The sequence below is a fragment of the Lichtheimia ornata genome, assembly GCF_029851405.1.
Source record: "Lichtheimia ornata isolate CBS 291.66 chromosome Unknown scaffold00001, whole genome shotgun sequence".
NCBI classification, from domain to species: domain Eukaryota; kingdom Fungi; phylum Mucoromycota; class Mucoromycetes; order Mucorales; family Lichtheimiaceae; genus Lichtheimia; species Lichtheimia ornata.
Genome location: NW_026695321.1, coordinates 1,161,038 through 1,184,052, shown reverse-complemented (window position 1 = coordinate 1,184,052; position 23,015 = coordinate 1,161,038). Strand labels below are relative to the sequence as shown.

Sequence of the window (23,015 nt, the reverse complement as noted above, 5' to 3'; positions counted from 1 at the left end):
ATAGTCCTGCATGATGCTTTTGCAGTAGCTCCCCTTTTTCCTTTCTTTCCCCTTTTCAACTACAACAACAACAACAACAACCATGCTGCGGCGGTTTTCTCGTCTCCTTTTGGGTGTCTTTTCTTTGATCATTTTGTGTGTGCTATCGGTAGCTCTACTTCAAAATCGCTCTTCACTCTATAATCTGCAACATGCAACAACGTCCACCAACGATGTAGATCCCGATACGTCACAGCCGAACCAACAAACACCGTCATCTGAGCAATTTTTATCCTATCGTCGGATTGGGTGAGTACGAACATGATGAAAAAGGGAAACGATGACTAACTTTGTATATGATAGTGGTGATTTCTTTCAGCAGTGGGATGCATTGCGTGCGGGTGCACGACTTGCATACGAATCTAATCGTACTTTGTTGGCACCACCCCTGCACCTAAGCATGGAAAATGATCCCGAATCACAGCAATGGATCCAAATCCCATGGTCAATGATATACAATGTACAACCCATCAAAGACAAATATGGTATCCGGATTATAGATGAGCATGACGACAACAACGATGAATCGATACCACCGCCACCACCAGCACAGCTGGTTCAAATGCAAAGCACGTCACCAGAAACATGGTCGAACCGCCTAAGTCAATGGTTGTTTCGGACACAACAACAAGCGTCGTCATCCTCCAATCACCATGACAACGACGATGATGATGATGAGGATACCACAACCACCAATGGATTACCTCCTTTACAAGTACCCCATCTGCAAGATTTTGTGGCGTTGAAAAATATGCCGCATGCGCGTTTTGGCCAAGGCATGTCCTATCTTGTATACAGGCGAGAGTTCTTATCGGAAGCACAAAGGCGACTAGATCATGCGCTGCATAGCGATTTGTTGCTGCGACCTGATGGTTTGCAACCTATTACGCTGGCAGCGAATCAAATTATACATACACTTGGGGGCTCTCGTCATTATGATGGACTTAATATCCGCTTTGCCGAATACAACAATGTCACCATGAATGACAATGACGACGACGAAGACGATGAAGAAGAAGGAGAAGGAGAGGATTTAAAACTCTTGGAAACCAACAATGAGACATCTTTGGATGATGATGTGATCCTCGAATTATTGAGTGGGTTACCAATCAACCTTGCTGTATCAGCTGCATTGCCTGTACAAGCATCCACACGTTTGGCCACTGTGATGAACCAAGCTACTCCACCTTCCAAGGAAGCACTCTTGAGCGCTTGTATCGATTACAGACGCAATACGGATAATCGTTTCCCAGTCTTTTACCTTGTCACCGACATCGATCCTGTCGATCAACCAGACATGTTTTTGCCTTTTTATCGCTTATTCCCATGCACCTTCACAAAGCACGATCTCAGGCATCATTTGAGCGTGGACATTCCATCCTTGATCAACCCATACATTTCGGCTCGTGGTGATGCAACAACCAAGGACGACATCCTAGCATTACTACAACCCATTGTTGATATCATCGTGGCTGGTAGAGGTAATTCTTTGTGTGATGGCTTTTTTGAAAAAGGATAAAATTGGCTGATTAACGGCTGTTTACCTACATGCATTAACAGGATACTCATATTTGGAGCTGCCACCTTCTGGGAAATCAAACATTGTTGGCTTACTCCAGAAGATTCGTTATCAGAAATGATTGCTGCATCATCACATTGCCATGTAAAATAAAAGCACCACCACCCATCGTACATATTGATTCCCAAAACATTCATTATGATCCATGACAATGACCCTTTCCTAAAGTAGGCAGCTGCCCATTTCCTTTGACACGCACATTTATTGACAGCTTTTGTGTGACAAAGCTCTTTTATTTTCTTCCCTCTTCTTTTACCGTAAAATCGAAGCTGTTGATGATTTCATATAGCTGAAAAGAGGACATTCTACGCATGCACAATGAGACGTCATTGCCGATCCATACCTGTTTTGCAGCACTACAAAATGTTCCAGATCAATAGATACAGGCTTCATGCATGGTCGGAAAATGTTGGCTGAGATCGAAGGAAAGGGAGCCTAAGCATGATGAGGGGGTGGAGAGAGACATGGTACTACCATGCACCTTTTATCTTGCATCCTCACGAATATTGATTACATGCCCAATTACTAATAGACATGATAAGGCACAGTAGTAGTTGCTTGCTTAGCATGAAAATCATCGGCGTGATGATGATGGCAAATGGGAAATGGGAGTTGTGGCGCTGTTGCTAGGCGGCAACACGACGCTGTCCCATCTTTCGCCTCTTGTTGTTGTTGTCCCATAGCAACAAAAGCGACGAGCAATGACGATGGTCACATTCATTAAATAGATCCATCATGCCATATCCATTCTATTCCATTTGGATAAATGACGATTGGAAGAGGATGTAGTTGGTCCAGAAGAGAGAGAGTTTGTTATTGATAATACTGCTTACGCCTTTTTAGGAGAAAAGCGTCTGCCCATATATGGGAGGTCGCGCAAAAACAAAGAGCAACGTAGCACTTTTTGACGCAAATGTAACCCTCACATGTCTGCTGTATGTGATTGGAATATTGCCATCCGCCCTTTGCACGTTTTTTCTGTTGTTCTCTATCTCCTGGTAGGTACATAGTGTGTGTGTGTGCTTTCGCGCCGGAGCAAAATGATCTTTTTTGTGTATCATCCCTGGCCTCCCTCTTTCATCAATATTACATACGTCCCCTCCTCCTTATTACTGGCATCAGTGGTTTCTATTGATAGGAGTTGCGTAATAAATGTGTATGAGAGTAGCTTTTTATATTGGATTGGATCCTTCTTTCTTCATCAACGAGAGAAAGATAGGCCGTTTCTCTCCTTCTTGTATGCTCAGTCCAAGCGAAAATATATTCCATGTTGATCATAATCGTATTGACCGGATCCATTCACCAATCATGTGGGCTTTTCACATTGCTGCTTTTGTGTTGTGGTTGAAAAACGCCATTCATCATGCCTGATGCTGCTGCGGCTGGCTCTTCTACTACTGTAAAACGATGATTAAGCTTTAAAGCGTAACTTTTTAAGAGGGCGAGTGGGTTTGGGGGGCGGATAAAGAAGCGGAAGAGTGTATCCGCGTGTGCGTCAATGATCGTGCCGCATGTGTACTACACCACAGTTGCCATGACCACTGTGCAACCCGAATCATTAAACACCAATGTATGTGTGTGCACAGCACGGACACGTATTTTTAGACATTGTTCAACATTGGCCATTGATGTGTGTGTCAAGTGATGATGTTGTTGTGAATCCTCGGCTTGGCTCTCCATTGTCATTCATCATGATGCTTTTTTGATGGATGTAAAGAAAAAATAACAAACCATGAATAGGCTTTTTGTTTGTTGGCAAAAGAAGGTGGCGTGTGTATACAAGCGATACCGTTGGTTGGTATTGCAAAAAAAAGTGATCAGCTCTTTTGATGTTCTCTCTCCTCCTTCACCCCAGCCCACTATTATGATGATGGTTCATGTTCATATATACATGACGACGTGTTGGTCTCTCTCTCTCTCCTCCCCCCTTTTGGTTTCTCGTCTGGTCTACCCCTTGCATATTTAGCCTCCCCTCTTTCTTTCTCTATTTCCAATTCTCGTTTTCACTCTCTTTTTTCTTTCACGTCTCATTTTCACTCATTTGTGCTTTACCTCCTTCAATCATTTTCTTTTCTTTTTTCTTTCACTCACTTTTGTTGTAATACCATCATCTTTCCCTCCCTCTTGACATATCCATCATACGCATTATTGACACACACACATGCCAGAATCAACCATCGGAAACGACGACTTTACAACTATTCCACCGACAGAGCAGCAGCAGCAGCATCAGAATGATGATGATCCTTGTAAGAAGTTGGCAGAGCAACAACCACCCCAACCAACGAGAAGAATGAGACGACCCAGAGGAATGTCACAATCATTGCACTCGTACATTGATCATAATCGACCCTCGATTCTGCGGGCAGAGACAACGGATGATAATTTATTTGATCGCCTTCAGGAACAAAATGCACGTCTTCCTCCTCAGGTACCAAATTGGGATTCAACGCCGTGATGATGTGTGGTGCATGCGCGCGCGCCTCTTTTTGTGATCACTCACGTCCATTTATGTGTTGCAGGAATCGACCACGTTTATCCTTGCCCAAATCGAGCGTCAAAACAACTTGCTTGAAAAAGATCCAAAGGCACTCAGTTTGCAATCTAACCATTTGGTGGGCGATGAGACAACTGTACAGCAATTGGTCACCGACAATGTCAATGCAAAGCAGCAGCAGCAGCAGCAGCAGCCATCAACCACACCACCAATGACACCTACACGTTGCCGTGTATCAGGAGAAGATGATATCGACTGGGACTTTTGGGAAGCTGTGATCCAAGACTTTGATCGAGTCGCCATAAGGATGCCCCACTTGTTATCTGTCAAACTACGAGGAGGCGTTCCTACTCCATTACGAGGATTGATATGGCAAGCCATGTGCAAGTCTGGTTCATTACACTTGGAAACGGTTTATGGTCAGCTATGCAACGAGCAATCACCTTATGAGCGTGTCATCCAACGTGATCTGACACGGACATTTCCATGCATTGACATGTTCAAGCAAGAAGGTGGAGAAGGTCAACTTGCCATGCGTCGCATTCTAGAAGCCTATAGCCTTTATGATCCGGATGTGGGTTATTGCCAAGGTCTTGCCTTTGTCGTCGGCCCATTGCTCATGCATGTACGTGACCTACATCACATGATTTTGTGAAACATTCACTAATACTTGTATATCGTAGATGCCCGAAGTTCAAGCTTTTTGTGTGTTTGTACGCCTCATGGAAACGTATGAAATGCGCCCCATGTTTACACACAAGATGGAAGGCTTGCAGTTGCGATTATATCAGTTCTCATGCTTGCTCAAGGAACATTTACCCGATTTGGCTGCCCACATGGAAGCGCATGGTGTGCATGCTGCCATGTACGCATCCCAATGGTTCCTCACCTTATTTGCCTATGGATTCCCATTGCCATTGGTGGAACGTATCTACGACATTGTGTTTGCTGAAGGTGCTGCTGAGACGATCATGCGTGTCGCCATTGCTATGCTACGACGTGCTGAACCACGTATCCTTCAGGAGACAGAATTTGAAGACTTGCTCGATCATGTTACATCTCATCGATTATGCGACTCGTATGACAATCATGCCGATGTTATTGAAGATGCCACTGCTTTATCAAGTACCATCACACGCGAAAAGATGGATGAGCTTGCTGAGCAATACCAACTCAATGGCGTGGATGATGACAACAATGTAGTGCTTCCACAATCATCATCAGGCACCAACAATGGCAACAATAGTCGATTCAGCTTCTTTTGGAGACGTAGCAAAAAGTCATCGGTTGTAAACAAGAAACAAGAGCAATTGAGACGATCGGCAAGTAGCAGCAATAGCATCAAGAAACGATGGTCATCGGCTGTCACATCGCCACCTTCATCAACATCACCTGATAGTGTGGGAGGCCGTGCTAGTTTCAGCTCCGTAAGAAGCTTTTCATCGTCATCGTTTATGATGGTGGATCCATCACCGCCCTCGTCTTTGACGTCATCTGGATCAGCCAGCAGCAAGTATGTGACGCTTGAACAGCATGAAGAAGAAATACAGCGATTATCATGGACATTGGCACAACTCAACACCAAGCATCAGCAAACAATTGATGAGCTTGTGGAACTCAAAATGGATAAACAAGATGTCGAGAGTGAAAGAGATGCCTTAAAGATTACGGTACGAGCGCTTGAAAAGGCAATTCGTCAAGGCAATGGCAGTGGACGTTTATCAACATCAGCATCCAATCGTCGAAGATCATCATCATCACCAGAACATGGCAACATGCATAAAGATTTGGAGGAGGATGACAGTGACAGCATGCATAGCTTATCATCACCTGATGGCTGTTTCTCTGATGCCACTAGTCAAAGCGTTGCCACGACAATGGCGAGCTGCAGCAACGAGCACGATGGCAACAATAACCATGGCAACAGTGGTGGTGGTATGGATCTGCGATCGGAGCTTGTGCGAATCAAGGTGGAGAATTTTGAGCTACAGCAACAATGCGAGAAGCTTACTCAAGAAGTTGAGGACGTGCAATCCAAATTGGATATGGTGAACGAGGGACAAATGGCATTGGTGGACAAGATGATTACAACCAAAGCTGATATGGACGAAGTGCTCAAGGAAAAGAAAGCCAAGGACCTTGAATGGATAGAAGCAACCCAAGAAAACAACGTCTTGAAAAAAGAGTTGGCCCATGTCAAGCAACAATTGGCCCAAGCGCAGATGCAGGATAACGAAGCCACGTGCAGCAAACTCCACAGGATACGCGAACTCGAGCGCGCCTTGGCTGAAGCCAAATTGCAGTTGGTCGAATATGAAACTGGCATGGTGGAATATAAACGTCGTACAACCATTGATTATGCACCACCTTCATCATCTGATATTAAGAACCGAACTGGCGTGGATATGCGCCGTGCATCAATGCAACATCCACCACATCCACCACCACCATCATCATCCTCTTCTTCAATGACACGTTCATCTTCCATCTATGGCAGAATGTGGCATGCAATCACACCTCGACAATCAACAACTATTGAAGCTGATTCTTTATCAAGCGATCAATGAATTGTACAAAACATCATCACCACCTAGTATATATATATAGTCTTCTTGTTATTATCAACTTTTATCTACTGCATTAAATTCTCATTCATTTGCTCCTTTGTGCATCTGCTCACACGCACACACACACACGTACGCACGCAAGCACATTTGTACATTTCCCGCTTTTTGGCGGGAAAAAGAACGACAGGGTTAAAAGCGCGATTGATGAGCATAATGATTCTGTGTTACAAAGAAGCATGGGTGGTGCCTCGCCATTGGCTATAAAAAGAACGTGCTTTTAGCTGCATTGTAATAAAGCTGAGATGAGGATACTATTATTCTAGCATGGTGTTTGTAATGGGAAACATGGGGTTTATTCATTGATTGATAAGGGGAAAAGAAGAATACATGGAGGCAAGTTTAGTGATTGAGTATGTTGTATTATGAGAGATTGATGATGGTGTGAAATTGAAACATACGAGCATTGTTACGAGAATCTTCTCCCTGGCTGTCATTGGGTGACCAATGGCGACACGCCAAGCCAAAGTCATTCTAACTGGATGATTTTCCATTTGCCACGTCAAGAAAGGACACGAATTTAAATACCACCATTCCTCGTTCTTTGGCTACCTCTTGCTTGTTCCTTTTTCCACACTTGTTTCCTTTTCTCTCTTTCTCTTCATTGCTATCATGAAAATCCCCACCATTGCTGCTGTCTTGGGTTTGGCTGCCTTGACTTCTGCCGAAGTGTACCTCCACGAGACCTTCTCTGATGGCGAAGGCTGGAAGGATCGCTGGACCGTATCCGAACATCGCGAAGATCTAGGCAAGATGGCCGTGTCCACTGGTGAATGGTATGCCGATGAGAACAAGAGTGCTGGTTTGCGTACCACCGAAGATTATCGTTTCTACGCTCTCTCGACCCCTGTCAAGCCTTTCAACACCAAGGGCAAGGATCTTGTCATCCAATATGATGTCAAGAACGACCAAAACATTGATTGTGGTGGTAGCTATCTTAAGGTAAACTAAGCATATGATTGTATATGGAATGGGTTATATTAATCTATGTGTGATTAGGTGTTCTCGGACTCCTTGGAACCCAAAAACTTCCATGGTGAAAGCGAATACAACATCATGTTTGGTCCTGATTATTGTGGCAGCAAAGCTATGGTCCATGCTATTCTCAACTACAAGGGCGTCAACCATGACTTGAAAAAGACCGTATCAGCACCCAAGGATCTTCACACTCACACCTACACTCTTGTCATCAAGCCTGATCAAACTTACCAAGTTCTTGTTGATGGTGAAGAAAAGGCTGCTGGCAACCTCATTGATGACTGGAGCTTCTTGCCACCAAAGAAGATCAAGGATCCCAATGCAAAGAAGCCTGAAGATTGGGTCGATGAAGCTGAGATTGATGATCCCGAGGATAAGAAGCCTGAAGGTTATGATGACATCCCCGAATTTATTCCTGATCCCGAAGCTACCAAGCCAGAGGATTGGGATGATGACATGGATGGTGATTGGGAAGCTCCTTCGTAAGTGATAAAGTGAATGAAGGTGTGTCACATTTTAAGATAAGCTAACCACGGCATGTACATAGTATTCCAAACCCTGATTACCAAGGTCCATGGAAGGCTAAGCGTATCCCCAACCCTGACTACAAGGGCCCATGGGAACATCCCGAGATTGATAACCCCGAGTACAAGGTTGACAATGAGATTTACGTCTACGATATCAACAACATTGGTTTTGATCTCTGGCAGGTCAAGTCCGGTACCAGCTTTGACAACATTTTGGTGACCGATGATGTCGATTATGCCGAGAAGGTTCGCAACGAATCTCTTGAGCTTGCTGAGAAGGAGAAGGAAGCAAAGAAGGCATTTGACGAGAAGCCCAAGGAAGGTGAAGAGAAGAAGGAATTCGTTGAAGAAGAAGATAAGGATGAGGAGATCACCATTGACCTTGACGCTGAGGAGGAGGAACCCAAGAAGGTTGAGGATGAGGAAAAGGAAGATGCCGAGGATGCCAAGAAGCCCGTCAAGGATGAGCTGTAAACGATCCCCTTCCACGCTTTCAACCTATTCACCATGATCCCTTTTGATTCTGCATTACAAATTTGTCTTCATACCGCCAATTCCCATATCAACGCACTCACACACACCCCTCTCATGACACCATAATCATCATTTGCTCTCGCCCCACCTTTTTTTTTTCTTCCGACACACTTTTCACTCACACTCACATAACACAAATCGAATGTAATATCTACCCAACCCACATCTGCGTACACAGACTGAAAAAGAAAGAAAATGGTTAATCTATTTCCAGAACCCTTGTTATCAAATGCTGTGTTGTTTATTACGGTGAAACCTGTGTATCAGGTACATTTTCCTATAGCTGGTTTCTCCTAAAGAGAAACACTTTAAATAAGTCGGAAGAGACATACATGCAAACAAACACTTTTTTTCAATCCAACAAACAAACAAGACACATGGACCAAGAAAAACAACTACATCCACCAGCACCAGATCAGGCGTTAGAGCAAGTAGCACGAGAACAAGCAAGAAGCAAGCGTACATCATACGTGATCAAAGGATGCACCATTGCATTGCTCTTGGTAATAATCGCTGCATTGGTCGCCTTGCCACAAATGTTTGGTGGATCCACGAACAATGATGACAATAACAATCGACATCATGACAACACGGCATCGTCACCGCCGCCTCCTCCACCACCGCCTGTACCCTCTCCACATCCCAGTGGCCCTAATACTACCATCATTCGAGATACACGATTACATCAATCATTCTATGGCATGGACTATACACCTCATGGCAGTCAGTATTATGAAGGATGTGGTGTGACCTTGGATGCTGTATTGGAAGACATCAAGATCATGAGCCAATTGACAACACGCGTACGGCTATATGGTATGGATTGTGATCAAGCAGGATTGGTAGTACAAGCGATCAAGCTCTTGCGTGTGGATATGGGCGTGATGTTGACGTTATGGGTCGATGGTAATTCGACCACGTATCAACGTCAATACAACACATTTTGGAAATTCCTGCAAGACCATGGTGCTGATCATGTGCTGGGTGTCTCTGTTGGCAATGAAGCCGTGTATCGACGTCAAATGGAGGCATCTGATTTGATCACATTAATGCAAGATGTCAAGCAACGATTGAAATCAATGGGGCTAGAGCAAATTCCTGTATTTACAACCGAGATTCGAGATTTGAAACATTTGATTCCTCATGAAGATGCTGTACTTGATAATGTACATCCATTCTTTGCTGGTACACGTCCCGAGGATGCAGCTGATTGGACATGGCAATACTTTTATGATGTGGATCAGTACCCTACCCTGATCGATGCCAAAGGAAGGATGCAAGAAACACAAGCCAAACCTGCCATCATTTCCGAAATTGGATGGCCCACAGAACCAGCAGCCCATCGTGTCAAGGGAGCTGTACCATCCATAGCCAACCAGCAAACATTACTGGATACTTTTGTATGTCAAGCCAACCAACGACAACTTCCCTATTATTGGTTCGAGTTCAAGGATCAACCTTGGAAGGCGGCTTTATTTAACGAGACACGAGAATCCTATTGGGGTCTCTTTGATAAGGATCTCAATCTCAAGCCATCACGCATACCCAAGTGCAATCATAACGTACATTCTTGGCAAAAGGGCAAATACACGGTCCCCCAACCAGCACCTCTCCCTGACAAGTCATCATCCAAAAGCACTCCTTAATAAACAACCTTATCATTTAATTACGTAATAAACTATTTCTACGCTTCATTTTGCATATACCTTGCCGTAGTGTCTTAATCATATACATAAGAATGGAAGGCTTTCGTTCAAGACATAATATGGATCAGTCAGATCCTTTCCTTTATCATAGCATTCACAAATGGATACACTTTTACAATCCTGTATTTGCCCATCGCAAACATAGATCTTTCCTTAATACAACGCATGAAGAGTACAGCTCAAGAAGGAATACCGTATTCATGAAAACAACCCTTTAATCCAACGTCAGTCATAGGAGATAGATTGAGAGGTACAACGAATTGCTCCAATGGGGGTAGGTACATTGATTTGAAACGTCTCTATCCTTTGGGCGTGCATGGTACAAATGTGAACGGATGGTGTTTGATGCGTGATGGCGAATCATATGGATGTCGGTCAAATTGGATGGTGATGCGTGGTTGTACATGGTTGACAGGTTGCACGAAGGATGATCATAGTAGCTGCCGTGGAATAAGGTGTAAAGTAAACAATAGGATGGTACCAAGCGTTCAGGATGATAGCACAGCATCAAGGTCAAATTGACAAAAGATACATAAGAACAAAGACTCTCTTCCCACACATGGTGTATATCCATACCCTTCCGTCCCATGTACCAAACCAATATCCATATCCATATCCATATCCATAGCAAGTCGTGTGTATTGAAAGCAAGTTGTTACACGTAAATAAAGCTGCTTCTATATGATGGCTATCTGCTGTCCACTTGAAAAGGCTGCAAGCAAATAACACTGTTCGAGACAATGACATAAAGACATTCGTGATAGCAGCTGCTGCTGTAACGTTTGGTCGTGGGCAGTGGAGTGTGCAAAAGAGCGTGTATTGTAGTAGAATGACAAGGTTGCGAATGCTGTTTTACACAAGCAATAAGGACCTTGCTAATGGCAGCTGCTATTACGATTGGTTGTGGCAGACGAGTGTGCAAGAGCGTGTGTTGTGTCAAGAGACTCGTGTGTTGTGGAAGAGCGACATGAAGGTTGTGTACACGCCATGGACTTGCCATCCAGTCAAAGACAATCGGATCAAGGCAACTGTAGGATTGACATGATGGGTTGAAGCAGGACAATCGTTCGCATGGTGGTAGTTGTATACTTGAATGGACCAACCGTTGAGAATGGGAGGAAGAGGGAGTGGAAGAGGTGGAATTAAAGTAGGCTGAGCTGTAGGACGCCTCTTGTATAAATGCATGAACACTGTACATCAATCCTTGATATTGAGATTGCCCCTCTCGAACCTGAAACTTTGACACAAGGTGCTCTTGGGCATGCTGATCCACATGGTTTTAAAAAGACATCATGTACATTTGAAAAATTGGAATGGGAGGGTACAATGTGGGGTTTACTATGTAAGTCGGAAATGCAGGTCAGCCCCAGATCCATGATTTATCGAAACAACATACATTACCTTGGGATTCCCCATTTCGAACTTGAAACTCTGTCAGGAGATTCGCTGAGACATGTTGATCAACCTCATTCATTTTGAATTTGCAGACTTCATTGTGAAGATTTAAAATACGGGGCGGCCCAAATGGTAGTTGATGGGAACAAAAGAGCGGACGGCCCACCGCCCCGAAGTTGCCCACCTCCAACTTGAAAATTGGTCAGAAGGGTGCTCTCGAGCATGCTGATCAACATTTTCTAATAACAACCTCACGCTTCATTCGAAGATTTTGAATGGGAGCGTCCAAAAGTTTGAAAGACGGAGACATTCGCAGGGTCTGTCTTTCATTTATTTTCACGTTGGCTGTTTTGGCGTAGCTCAGTCAAATCAGCTTGGATCAAGACACTTGAATCATGGAAATGCTCGGCTGGTGCAGGAGCATCATTCCACTGTCACACAATGAATAAAAGTTGGGATTGGGAGGAAGTGGCTGTTAGCTGGCAATACATGATAATGCATAAAGGATCATACATTGACCATTCCAATCATGCAAAGTAGCTGAGTTACACAAAGAGGTCCCTCTGCATCTTTTGCTCTGCCAGGGTCCACCTACTTGACAATGAACAAAGACCACTCTTCATATAACATCACGCTTACAAACATAAAGGTGCCTGTATCTCCAAACTTTGCAATGAAACGTGGGGTTTTTATTAGAGCAATGTGCTCGGCTTGGCCAACAGCACCTTGTGTGAAAGTTTCGCGTTCAATCTCGCAAACAGCCCAAAAAATATTTTTTTGGTCGTCGTCGTCGAAGAGGTCGACCTCCAGATCCAGTTTGGCTGGTAGCGACATTGCGAAATCTGGGATTGGCAAGCTTGATCGTGAAACAACTACACAAGATTCCTTTGACCCCGCCGAGCACATTGCTCTATCAAAGACCTCACGTTTCATTGTAAAGTTAGGAGATACAGGCACCTTTCTGTTTGTAAGCGTGATGCTATATGAGAAGTGGTCTTTGTTCATTGCCAAGTAGCTAGACCCTGGAGAGCCAAAGATGCAGAAGGACTTCTTTGGGTAACTCAGCTAAACAGTCAGGTCTTCAGGAACAATGCACGACAGGTACGCAACCCTCATTTTCATGTCATACATTGGCAGCTAATAGCCACTTCTGTGCATTCCCAACTTTTGTGCATTCTATTGCATGGGAACGATGCTCCTGCTCTAGACATTCATTTCCATGATTAAAGTAGGTTGATCCAAGCTGATTTGGTTGAGTTACGCTCACACAAGATTACAGCGGTTGAGCTACATCGAGCGTGCTTTATGTCCAGAGTGATGTAATCTCTCTTTGACCACAGCTCAGTCAAATCAGCTCGGATCAACCTACTTTAATCATGGAAATGAATGTCTAGAGCAGGAGCATCGTTCCCATGCAGTGGATCTCGCAACAATGATGATTGGATAAAAGTGGCCGTTAGCTAGCAATACATGCCTGTTCCTAGATGATCCATAAAGTAATTATACATTGACCCTTTCATTCATGCAAACGTAGCTGTGTTACACAACACGACCCTCTGCATCTTTTGCTCTGCCAGGGTCCACCTACTTTACATTAAACAAAGACCACTTCTCATATAGCATTACGCTTACAAAGATAAAGGTGACTGTATCTCCAAAATCTACAATGAAACGTGGGGTTTTGAATAGAGCAATGGGCTCGGCTTGGCCAACAGCACCTTGTGTGAAAGTTTCACGTTCAATGTCGCAACTAGCCCAAAAAATATTTTTTTGGTCGTCGTCGTCGAAGAGGTCGACCCCCATATCTAGTTTGGCTGGTAGCGACATTGCGAAATCTGGGATTGGCAACCTTGATCGTGAAACTGGCACCCAAGGTGCAGTTGGCCAAGCCGAGCCCATTGCTCTAAGAAAAACCCCACGTTTCATTGTAAAGTTTGGAGATACAGGCACCTATATGTTTGTAAGCGTGATGCTATATGAAGAGTGGTCTTTGTTCATTGTCAAGTAGGTGGACCCTGGCAGAGCAAAAGATGCAGAGGGCGTGTTTGTGTAACTTGAGTCATTCAGCACAGGCGATGCATGATTCTTGTACACTATTTAGGAATAGTTCAAAATGCCAGCTAATAACCTTAGTCCTCCCATTCTCCATTGTTGTCCAATCCAATGCATACGAACGATTGTCCTGCTCCAGCCCAGCATGCCTATCATTCAACTTTCTTGATCCGATGAGATTTGACTGAAAAACGCTCAAACACAGAAACATCATCCAATATCAGAAGAATCAAATTGGTAAGTTATTTGTAACCTGCCACTTGATAGCCCATTCCCCCCAATCACCTTTGTTTCCCAATCCAATGCATGTGAACGATTGTCCTGCTCCAGCCCAGCATGCCCATCATTTAACTTTCTTGATTCGAGGTAACCTGGTATTAAGGTAATGGCTGTTGTTGGATCATCATTATCATGTAAAGTGTAAAATGGCACATACCCTTCGTGAGGATCATAGCTTTTATTTACGTGTACCTATTGTCTATTACGAGGATGATGGTGGGTGGATGGTGTGTGTGGGATCATTGAGTGGCCTCAGTGTAACAGCAGTAGGGGGATTTAAACTTGGGGGACAGCAGCTCCACGACTTGAGACAATGTTTCTCTTCTTTTTCTCCCACCTTTCCTTATTCCATTCACGACTTCTCGATCAAGGTAATGTATTATAGAAGAGTGCTCTTGTTGGCTGTGAGGTGTTAATGTAGTTCTGAACTTGCATTGTCAGGGAGTGAGTGTATCCAAATGCTGAGGAATGGAGCATGGTTGGTGGTTGGTGGTTGCCATGGCGATATTGTTGTTTCCTTTTGCTCGTTGCTATTCCCGCTCTACGCTTGGTGTCAACAGGTACATTCAGAGTCCAATGTTGCAGCCGAACTGGTTCCATTGACGTGTTAGCTAATATAGAGAGCAAGTTTGGTTTCAAGACGTTGGCTGGTTTGGCGTTCTGTTTCGGCTCAACTATACTACACCATGGTTTTCGGTTTCCAGTAACCAACAACAACGGGTCTTTGTGTATATGGAAAAGGCAAGTACAATGAAACAAACAATGAAAAGAGTGTTCATTGTGCGTATGCTAATAATGAATTGAATAGGTTTCTTTGGTCAGGCAATGCAACTTGGGGGCATCATCATCATCTCTTTGTGTTCAAGTCCCAACCTGTATCAAGTGGTCGCTGCGTCGCTCTGCACTAGCCAAGTGTGCTGGAAATGCTTCTTGGAACGCGTCCAGGGCTCTATAAGCCTGCGTTGAGTTGAGGATGGGTCGATGACGATGGATTTTTGGAAGAGCATGGTCACCGTGTTGAGGTAAAAGGGGATTTACAACAGCTTGTGAATGTGTTGAACCAACACGCTCTTCTCGTGATAGGCTTGTTCTTTTCCTTGAGGATTTCTTTTCATGAGGTGGGATAATGATTGGAAGGATCGGGGTCATTCTTTCTTTGGAGAGGATGAATGAGGACAACTATGAGCCTGGACTCTACGTAAGTGATGTCCTTCCTTGCCATGGATCGAACTGGCCTTGCGTGATTCGTGCAGTGCTCTCTCAAGAACAAGGGATCGCCCGACGTTGCTCGTATGGTGGGTGATTTGATTTGTGAATTCCTTCTGATTTGCTTTCTTCCTTAGAGAGGATCGCCAAACGGTACACCAAATCATCATCATTCCCGGTATCAGATGGTTGGTCTAACTTGCCTCCTTTCTTATTTATAGAGATGACGATTACGATGATTACCACATTCACAACAACGACATTCAAAAGGAAGCCTGCAAGATCCCATTCTTATCTACTTGCGTGTTTTGGATATTGGTGACGAGCAGATTGACGACTGTAGACAAGTACGAGTACGAATACGAATGATGATGGACGACGACTACAACGATGGTGGTGGCAAATGTAGCAAGATAGCAAGATAGCTAAATGAAATAAAGCATTGCTTATTTATTACACGTTTGGACTTTGCTAGCTTGTGGATCACATAATACTATTGCTTCGAAGATGGAATAATAAAGGTGGACCTGCTATCGGTCATGCAAGAAGTGTATATGGCTTTTATGATACAATAAGGAGGAGCGGGATGACCTTGAGAAGCGAAAAATGAAGTGATCCCTCCATTGAGTTTCAGGATGAGTGACCCATCAATCAATCAATGTATCTTATTTGAATTTGGGTTTACGTATATCAATGTTGGAAAGGCAACAAGGGATTTGGAATAAGTGGCAGGTTTATGTTTGTAGGGGTAGAAGTCGTGGAGTTTGTACTGGTTAAATCCTTCATCGATTTCCTTGAATTAACTTTGTGTCTATCCCTCTTTTCTTGACTCCTTGCTTTTATACTTGTACATAGTTCCACATAGCAATCGAGAAGGGCCAAAGTGTCTCTAATTCCATGGCGTGTAATCTCGTCATTTGTTGTTGGAAACCAAGCATTTTTCAAGGAATCAAGGACGTATAATCCAGGACCTGGCATGTGCATTGAATACAGTGATACCTCGTAGCCGGTGATTAAAATGAAAGGATAGATTATGGAGGGTATGTCGGTCAATGAAATATCGTTGCATTCGAGGAGTTGGTTCAAATGTGCTTTCGCAGCAAGGATTGTCTTGAGTTTGTCTTTGTAATACTTGTGGCGAAAGACCTCAGCAGCAACCTCACCGCAGCCATAATCGGGTATGTTGATAACAGCAATATGTATCCGTTAGACGCAAGTTCATCTTCAAGCGTAACCCGGAAGCAGTAACAACGTTTGAAACTGGCAAGCACGTATGTCACCTACAAAGGAGTCCCAAATTTCCCATCAGATTGGGGTTGCCTTTTGCCTACAAATGTACAAGACATCCTTTTACAACGTGTATCAATATACAGATGATTTTTATACCTACCACAAGGGGCCCATCAAGGAACACTGCCAAATGTCATTAGGCACCAATGAGCACTTCAAGTGGTAAAGCAATGATGTGAGCTACATAGGTGGATGCATGAGTATCCTCATTTTGGGGATCATATAAAGACTATCCTTGAGACTTACCAGAGGCCATCGATGATGATATGAATACAAGTAGAAAGAAAGGGTGTTTGATAATGTTGGTGAGAACAGCCTTGTTTATATGTGTGAGTGGGCGTGGGAGTTGTTGTCATGATTGATCGATTGATAAAGTGGTCAAGCATCTTGGAGTACCGAGTCGAAGTGATGGAAAATAACACCTGATAAATCCACTGCGTCTTGAAAAGTGATATTTGTAGGTGACGTAAGTATGTCCATAGCTCACTCTTCTTGAGCATAATGAAGTAAGCTTACAACGAGCCAAGATCATGTAGCTCAAGCACTATGCATGTTGGGCAGCATCACTCTCAAATTGATCAACTTTGGTTTGAGAACTGCTACTTCCTTTTCGTTTATGTATCAGCTTGTGCTTTTATTATAGTATGTGGGATATTCAGCACGCTGCATGTCTTCTGGTGCATTGGGATTGCTATGGATGCAGCTGTCATTGGATGTCGACATGTTTTCGTGCGTATGGATATCATTGGTAAATAGCGATCCGTTCTCTTCTTCAACGCCTGCTAACCTCCTCTTTTATTATAGTATGTGGACTATTCAGCAAGCTACTTGTCTTCTGGTCCTTTGGAATTTTCATGGATGAAGCTGTCATTGGTAAATAGTGATCCGTTCTTTCTTTCAACGCCTACTAATCTGCTATATTATCTGACCTATTCAGCGAGCTATTAGTCTTGTGCCCTTTGGATTCCTGATGGGTGCTGCTATCATTGGATGTCGATAAGGTTTCATTCATATGGCTACCATTGGTAATTGATGATCCATTCGTTTCTACAACGCCTGCCAACCTCCGCTTTTATCTTAGCATGTGGGCTATTCATCACGCTACTTTTCGTTTGATTCTTTGGGATTTCATGGATGCTGCTGTCATTGGATGTCAACATCTTTTCGTGCATATGGCTATCATTGGTAAGTGATGATGTTCCGTTCTATACAACGCCTACCGACATTCCTCTTTTATTATAGTATGTGGGCTATTCAGCGAGCTACTTGTCTCTTGGTCCTTTGGGATTTTCATGAATGCAGCTATCATTGGATGTGAACATGTCTTCGTGCATACATGGCTATTATTGGTAAATAGTGTCGGTTATTTGTTCGAGGGCTAATACTCACATGAAACCTCGCATTGTCGTTATCGGTTCAAGTGCAAAGGATATTGTTAAGGCACACACTGTAACAAGCGGGGCGCCGTGGAGTGCACAAATCAGGAACAATGAAAGGAACGACCTTCTCCCACTCCCGCTTCACAACGATGCAAGGTAAGACCAACTCCATTTACACTCTCCACACCACTAACTTCTGGCATTGCCAACAATGCACACCGTCAATGGGCGAACAGGTGGCCAATGGCGACACATTCAGTTACAACAAGCACGTGCGCGATCTATCCATGACACAAGCTTCCATTCCAATACAACATGTAAGTTCAATCGCTGCAATCCTTTTATTCTTCATGTTGAACATTGTGGTACTAAAGTTCACGTGTAGGTTGGTCTTGTCTCGTCTATACAAGACCCAATGAGGCGTCGTATGCCTTCCTTACCGAGTTGTCCACAATGAGAGTTCTCAAGACGTCTTTACATTGCCTCTTTTGGGTATGCTGACAACAAAAGCGTGTGGGTTGGTTTTACTTGTTATCTCACATTGCGTTTATGGTAGGTTGAACATGTTGGATGATGTTACCTGTGGCAGCAACAAGTTACGGATCTCAAAGCAAGAATGCTGTATGGTTGGCTCAATGGTATGCGTGGTATTGGATTAGAAAGCGAAACCTATTAATTAACGACACTTACAGTGAAACAGCAGCAGCACCTACTGGATGGCATGGATATACGGTTTCTATTTGAGGCAAAGATGCTATTTAGAATACCACAAGGTAAGAGTGATCATTATGATGGGATTGATTGGATTCAAGTGAACTTACCAAGCGCCATACAGTGGCAGCGCCTCTTTCGGCGATACTATTATTATCAAGGCTGCACGTCAAGGATGTCATTGTATAGTACTGTGCTCTCCTGGGGAATTTTGGCCCGGAAACAGTGTGACTCAAGATGCGATGGCAAGGCCAATTTGAAAAGGCATCCGCTGTGCGCACGGCCTCCATCCAAGTACGGCTATTGATTTCCTTGCCTACAGAGAGAAGGTGGATATCTCTTATGATGCCAATTTCAGGATCCAATGAGAGTATGGTACATATGGTGGCATACCTTGGCGCTGCAGGTTGATTATTGTATTGCCTTCGGATGGTGTATTTGGTTGCAATTCCTTGTGATCACCATGGTTCAGGGCGTCGTGTGCCTTCCTTACCGAGTTGTCCACAATGAGAGTTCTCAAGACGTCTTTACATTGCTTCTTTTGCGTATGGTGACAACAAGCGTGTGGATTAGGTTTGCTTCTTATCTCACATTGCGTTTATGGTAGGTTGAACATGTTGGATGATGGTACCTCTGGCAGCAACAAGACATTGATCTCAAAGCAAGAATGTTGTATGGTTGGCTCAATGGTATGTATGGCATTGGATCTACAAAGCGAAACCTGTGAATTAACGAGACTTACAGTGAAACAGCAGCAAGACAATATGGATGACATGGAAATACGGCTTTATTTGAGGCAATGATGCTATTGAGAAATACCACAAGGTAAGAGATTCATTGTGGGATTGGTTGGATTCAAGTGGACTTACCAAACACCATACAGTGGCAGAGCCTCTTTCGGCGATACTATTATTATCAAGGCTGCACGTCAAGGACGTCATTGTATAGTACTGTGCTCTCCTGGGGAATTTTGGCCCGGAAACAGTGTGACTCAAGATGCGATGGCAAGGCCAATTTGAAAATGCATCCGCTGTGCACACGGCCTCCATCCAAGTACGGCTATTGATTTCCTTGCCTACAGAGAGAAGGTGGATATCTCTTATGATGCCAATTTCAGGATCCAATGAGAGTATGGTACATATGGTGGCATACCTTGGCGCTGCAGGTTGATTATTGTATTGCCTTCGGATGGTGTATTTGGTTGCAATTCCTTGTGATCACCATGGTTCAGGGCGTCGTATGCCTTCCTCACCGAGTTGTCCACAATGAGAGTTCTCAAGACGTCTTTACATTGCCTCTTTTGGGTATGCTGACAACAAAAGCGTGTGGGTTGGTTTTACTTGTTATCTCACATTGCGTTTATGGTAGGTGAACATGTTGGATGATGGTACCTCTGGCAGCAACAAGTTACGGATCTCAAAGCAAGAATGCACATATGGTCGGCTCAATGGTATGCATGGTGTTTGGATCTATTGCAGGACCGCCTTAATTATTAACCTTACCATAAAACAGCAGCAGCACACTGGATCGGATGGATACAAGGTTATTTACAACCATCAATGGAATGGTATTGAGAAATACACAAGGTAAGAGTTCATTGTGGGATTGATTGGATTCAAGTGGACTTACAAACCACCATACGAGTGGCAGAGCCTCTTTCGACGATACTATTATTATGCGGCTGCACGTCAAGGATGTCATTGTACTATACTTTCCTGTGGAGCTCTACATGCTGTGCCCGAGGACGATGCGATATTATTGCGGCCTTAAGGATTTAAAATGCATCTCTGTTCGCACGGCTCCATCGTTTTTACGGCTATTGATCTCATACGCACAGAAGATGGTATCTCTATTGATGCACTTCATCGCGTCGATCCACAGGAGATACGGGTACAATGATGTTTCTTTATTGTGCGCTTTGATTATTACTTTACATCCTGATGGCCTATTTGGTTCCAAGTCTGCGGAGTGATGATTGCGTGATTCAGGTATGTATGACACTCATGCTTTTGGGGGCGCCTTTGCTGAAACGCCTACCATTATTTAGAGGGACCATTGCAGAGAGCTGCTTGTCTTTTGGTGCTTTGACGTTTACAAGATCACAGCTATGAATTGCTAAGTATTGTTGGATTGGGATTGGGATGAAATTGTTTATGGTGCATCTTTTATAGGTGAATCATGTCAGTCATGGGGAAGCGTTTATGTCTTTTGGTGGTGTCAACCTTTATTGCGTCTCGGGTGGTTGGTTACCAGCAACGGGCGATTTTCTGAAGAGTGTCCGCCAATGAACGTCTTTTATGAGTGGATTGTATCAGCAACAAACAACAGCATTCATATCTTTGGTGCCATATCAACCCTCATCCTCATCCATCTGGTGCTTCCCATTGCCTGCAATTTGGTGAACCTCCTGAAACAAGATCCGCCATCGATCGATCATGTCAGCAACAAGGAGCAGGTTTATACCTTTGGCGTCAGCAAGCTTTTGATCATCTCGTGGTTACGATTATCGGCAATTCCTTTGATGGATCTCTACAACTATACGCGTCTTATGGATGGACCATGTCATCAACAAGCAATGAGAACCCGCGTTGACATCTTTGGTGTTACCAAGGTCATTTATGCATCTCCTCAAGGCATTCATCGTCAAGCTGCATTCGATTTCCAATGAAAAACGATTGCCATTCACATCGCTCTTTAGCCATATGTACATCACTCCACAGCTAAGGATCTGGTTTGGGCTTTTCGATGCACAATGCTTTCTCGATTTGCATGTGGTCTTGGGCAGCAAGGATTGTGATTGTCTCCTCTTTGTAAGGGCTCTTCGGCATCATGTGGACAGCCATCTCTACACGGTGGTATCAATATTACTCAATCTTCTCACTGCATATGCCCATAGAAATGTATCGTTCCATCGCTTTCAGACGAGTACCATAGCGGACGCCCATCAGCAAGCGGACGATTGCAAAGAATCGGCTTGATTTGGATATCAGCGTAGGTTCTGTGCATATGGCTATCATTGGTAAATAGAGGATGATCCGTTTTTTGGCTCCAATCCCAACCAACATCCTTTTTTATTATAGTGTGCGGACTATTCAGCAATCTACTTGTCTTCTGGTTCTTTGGGATTTTCGCGTTGTTGTCACTGAATGTCGACATGTTTTCGTGCGTATGGCTGTCATTGGTAAATAGTGGATGATCCAGTATTTTGAGCAATCCCAACCAACCCCCTCTTTTATTATAGTATGTGTGTGCTATTGTGACTACTTGTCTTCTGGTGCATTGGAATTTCATGCATGAAGCTGTCATTGGTAAATAATGATCCATTCTTTCTTTCAACGCCTACTAACACCCTCTTTCATGTGGGTTATTCAGCGAGCTACTTGTCTTGTTCCCTTTGGATTCTTAATGGATGCAGCTACCATTGGATATCGACAGGGTTTATTCATATGGCTTTCATTGGTAAATAGTGGGTCACCCGTTTTTTGGCTCCAATCCCAACCAACCCTCTCTTTTATTATAGTATGTGTGCTATTCAGCAAACTACTTGTATTTTGGGCCTTTGGAATATTCATGGATGCAGCTATCATTGCTAAATATCGTTCTATGGATTCGGGAAACTGTTTACCGTGCATCTTTTATAGGTGAATCATGTCAGGGTCAAAGAGCAACGTCGACAGCATCCTTCGATGTCAGCTGCCTTATTACATCAGTTCGATGGTTTCGTTACTGTACCACTATTGGACACTTCCTTTTATAAGCATCTGCAGCGGCAGGTCAACAAGTTCTATACCTTTTGGTGTCGCCAAGTGTTATCTCGTCTTATTGTGGTTCTAGTTGCTGTCAACCGCTTTCAATGGATATCCTGCTACGCATGCCTGTTATCGATGGATCATATCAGCTACAAGCAAGAAGCAGCAATGAGCAACAAGAGCCCACATCTTTAGTGTCAACAACATTTATTTGATCCTCTGGTGTTCTCGTTATTGGCCAATTGATTTCAAGAGCCCTCTTCACCGCACGTATCTTATGGATGTATCACATCAGCAACAAACAACAATGTTGCGTATCCTTTTGGTGCTGTCAAAGGTGTATCCATCTCTCATAGCATTCATCATCAAGTATACAACTTAAAGGAGAAACAGCTATCAGGATTGGTCACTGTGTCGGCATCTCTACAGCAAGGAAATGTGTTCTCGTACTGGGTAGCATCGAACATCTG

General features: G+C 43.8%; 7 protein-coding genes across 7 annotated transcripts; all 7 read left to right on the top strand.

Annotated features, from left to right (window-relative positions):
• Positions 1-82: 82 nt before the first annotated feature.
• Positions 83-1,679, top strand: O0I10_000419 (uncharacterized protein; the record flags this gene model as incomplete). The annotated part of the gene is made up of 3 exons (XM_058480529.1): positions 83-288; positions 343-1,520; positions 1,600-1,679. 3 exons carry the CDS (start codon positions 83-85, stop codon positions 1,677-1,679), a joined length of 1,464 nt encoding a protein of 487 aa, XP_058349052.1.
• A 2,100-nt stretch (positions 1,680-3,779) lies between these two features.
• On the top strand, positions 3,780-6,682 carry O0I10_000418 (uncharacterized protein; the record flags this gene model as incomplete). Its single annotated transcript, XM_058480528.1, has 3 exons — positions 3,780-4,049; positions 4,141-4,740; positions 4,799-6,682. 3 exons carry the CDS (start codon positions 3,780-3,782, stop codon positions 6,680-6,682), a joined length of 2,754 nt encoding a protein of 917 aa, XP_058349051.1.
• A 669-nt stretch (positions 6,683-7,351) lies between these two features.
• Positions 7,352-8,718, top strand: O0I10_000417 (uncharacterized protein; the record flags this gene model as incomplete). The annotated part of the gene is made up of 3 exons (XM_058480527.1): positions 7,352-7,681; positions 7,739-8,199; positions 8,265-8,718. 3 exons carry the CDS (start codon positions 7,352-7,354, stop codon positions 8,716-8,718), a joined length of 1,245 nt encoding a protein of 414 aa, XP_058349050.1.
• Positions 8,719-9,155: 437 nt separating this feature from the next.
• Positions 9,156-10,424, top strand: O0I10_000416 (uncharacterized protein; the record flags this gene model as incomplete). Its single annotated transcript, XM_058480526.1, has 1 exon — positions 9,156-10,424. The coding sequence occupies one exon, from the start codon at positions 9,156-9,158 to the stop codon at positions 10,422-10,424; it is 1,269 nt and encodes a 422-aa protein (XP_058349049.1).
• Positions 10,425-18,309: 7,885 nt separating this feature from the next.
• On the top strand, positions 18,310-19,599 carry O0I10_000415 (uncharacterized protein; the record flags this gene model as incomplete). The annotated part of the gene is made up of 4 exons (XM_058480525.1): positions 18,310-18,402; positions 18,460-18,470; positions 19,318-19,341; positions 19,404-19,599. 4 exons carry the CDS (start codon positions 18,310-18,312, stop codon positions 19,597-19,599), a joined length of 324 nt encoding a protein of 107 aa, XP_058349048.1.
• Positions 19,600-20,061: 462 nt separating this feature from the next.
• Positions 20,062-20,386, top strand: O0I10_000414 (uncharacterized protein; the record flags this gene model as incomplete). Its single annotated transcript, XM_058480524.1, has 2 exons — positions 20,062-20,100; positions 20,165-20,386. The coding sequence occupies 2 exons, from the start codon at positions 20,062-20,064 to the stop codon at positions 20,384-20,386; spliced, it is 261 nt and encodes an 86-aa protein (XP_058349047.1).
• Positions 20,387-21,080: 694 nt separating this feature from the next.
• On the top strand, positions 21,081-21,464 carry O0I10_000413 (uncharacterized protein; the record flags this gene model as incomplete). The annotated part of the gene is made up of 1 exon (XM_058480523.1): positions 21,081-21,464. The coding sequence occupies one exon, from the start codon at positions 21,081-21,083 to the stop codon at positions 21,462-21,464; it is 384 nt and encodes a 127-aa protein (XP_058349046.1).
• Positions 21,465-23,015: the final 1,551 nt, after the last annotated feature.